This window comes from Microtus ochrogaster, unplaced genomic scaffold, assembly GCF_000317375.1.
Source record: "Microtus ochrogaster isolate Prairie Vole_2 unplaced genomic scaffold, MicOch1.0 UNK25, whole genome shotgun sequence".
NCBI classification, from domain to species: domain Eukaryota; kingdom Metazoa; phylum Chordata; class Mammalia; order Rodentia; family Cricetidae; genus Microtus; species Microtus ochrogaster.
This window is the reverse complement of record NW_004949123.1, coordinates 3,992,889-3,995,190: the sequence shown is the minus strand read 5'-3', so window position 1 is coordinate 3,995,190 and position 2,302 is coordinate 3,992,889. Positions and strand designations below refer to the sequence as shown.

The 2,302-nt window shown below is 39.7% G+C and overlaps 1 protein-coding gene across 1 annotated transcript; it reads left to right on the top strand.

Moving 5' to 3' along the window:
- Window positions 1-372: 372 nt before the first annotated feature.
- Window positions 373-1,261, top strand: LOC102002532 (eukaryotic initiation factor 4A-I-like; the record flags this gene model as incomplete). Its single annotated transcript, XM_005367924.2, has 1 exon — window positions 373-1,261. A coding segment is annotated over one exon (849 nt), but the record flags the coding sequence as incomplete, so codon positions are not given.
- Window positions 1,262-2,302: the final 1,041 nt, after the last annotated feature.

Here is a 2,302-nt window from a genome sequence, read left to right as displayed (position 1 = left end):
ACAGAAATTAACTGCAAGAGTCATTAATGATTAAGTCAGGATAATATGAACACAAAAATAAATGCTGTGGAAAACGAATCCAAGCAGTTCATTAAAATAGAGAATCAGAGCTCATCATTAAAAACTGGTGTCCAAGAAGCTTGGGAGTACTTTGCTAGAAACATTTATTAATTTTCAAAAGGACGGTAAAAACATTCTTTGAAGATGCCTAGAAAACAACACCATTGAGCAATTGTGAGAGAATATACTAGAATCAAACAAAACTATTTGCCACCTGATAGGATGCCAGCAGATGCCTACAAAATCTCTGTCTTGCTCATGCCAAAATACATAATTTGAGTAAAACCTACTTGTAAACTCAGAAATGACTAAATTGTTGATAACGCCTCTTGTCATGCCTGTATTGGGGGCACCAATGTGCGTGCTGAGGTGCAGAAGCTGCAGATGGAGGCCCCCCATATCATCGTGGGCACTCCTGGCCGGGTGTTTGATATGCTTAACTGGAGATACTTGTCGCCAAAATATATCAAGATGTTTGTACTGGATGAAGCAGATGAAATGCTAAGCCGTGGGTTCAAGGACCAGATCTATGATATATTCCAGAAGCTCAACAGTAACACACAGGTAGTTTTGTTGTCTGCTATAATGCCCTCTGATGTCCTTGAGGTGACCAAGAAGTTCATGAGAGACCCCATTCGGATTCTTGTTAAGAAGGAAGAGTTGACCCTGGAGGGTATCCGCCAATTCTACATCAATGTGGAACGAGAGGAGTGGAAGCTTGACACATTGTGTGACTTGTATGAAACCCTGACTATCACCCAGGCAGTAATCTTTATCAATACCAGAAGGAAGGTGGATTGGCTCACTGAGAAGATGCATGCCCGGGATTTCACTGTTTCTGCCATGCATGGCGATATGGACCAAAAGGAACGAGATGTGATCATGAGGGAGTTTCGGTCTGGTTCTAGCAGAGTATTAATTACCACAGACCTGTTGGCCAGAGGCATTGATGTGCAGCAGGTCTCCCTAGTCATCAATTACGACCTTTCCACAAACAGGGAAAACTACATCCACAGAATTGGCCGTGGCGGTCACTTTGGCCGTAAAGGTGTGGCCATTAACATGGTGACGGAAGAGGACAAGAGGACTCTTCGAGACATTGAGACATTCTACAACACTTCCATTGAAGAGATGCCCCTCAATGTTGCTGACCTCATTTGAGGGGCTGTCCTGCTACCTGGCCATAGCCAGGGTTCAGTCCTGGGGGGACTGAGGAACAGCTGGAGGGGGGAGGGAAGGAAGCCAAGGGATGGACATCTTGTTTTTGGCTTTTTTGTTTTGAGTTTTTTTTTCTCTCTTTGAATAAATGTCACTTTTTGAGGCAATAAAGTAAAATAAAATAATTTTCAAAGATGTTTATGTTTTCAAAAGTGCCAAGTATATGAAATTCAAGTAAAGATTAATTAGCTGTTGCCAAATAAAAACAATTTCAAAGAACATAATAAGTCATGCAAATCATGAGTTTAAGCTTTGGAAGCTTTTATTTTCTTAGAAATATTTCATAGTAATGTATGCAAGTGTGATAGTCTACAGAGCTGTTACATAAGAAAGAGCCTTTGTAACAACTATACACAATTGTTTGGGGTATTCAAGTACTTTTAGTTGAGCTGCAAAATATATGTTGTTTATATTATATATATTCGAACCTCTTCTGAGAAGTTATAAAAATTTATCTAGAAAGCCAATCCAAGGAACAAACAATATAAAATGTTGCTGTACAAATTGTTAGGATGATGCTAAATACAGCTTATATTGTACCTGGCATAGTTCCTGTTCTAAATCAGAGAATATCTATAATAATATGAACAAAATTGAGATGATAATATATGTAAAGCATGCTGGAAAAATGCTCCAACCATTAAGAACACTGGCTGATGCCCTGAGTTTAATTCCCTAAGGTAGAAGTCAGAATATGACTCACACAAGTTTTCTGAACTCCCAATCCTCTTTGGATATGTAAATGCCAGTATACACTTTTCCCTTCCTCCCTTCCTCCCTCTCTCTCTCTCTCTCTCTCTCTCTCTCTCTCTCTCTCTCTCTCTCACACACACACACACACACATAGACACAGACACATACGCCACACACACAGCAAGATAAAATATTTTCTTTTTTCCTTGTTTTTATTGATTTTTATTAAGCTCTACATTTTTCTCTGCTCCCTTTCCTGCCTCTCCCCTCCCCTTAACCATCCCCTAAGTTCCCATGCTCCCAATTTACTCAGTCAATCTTGTCTTTTCTA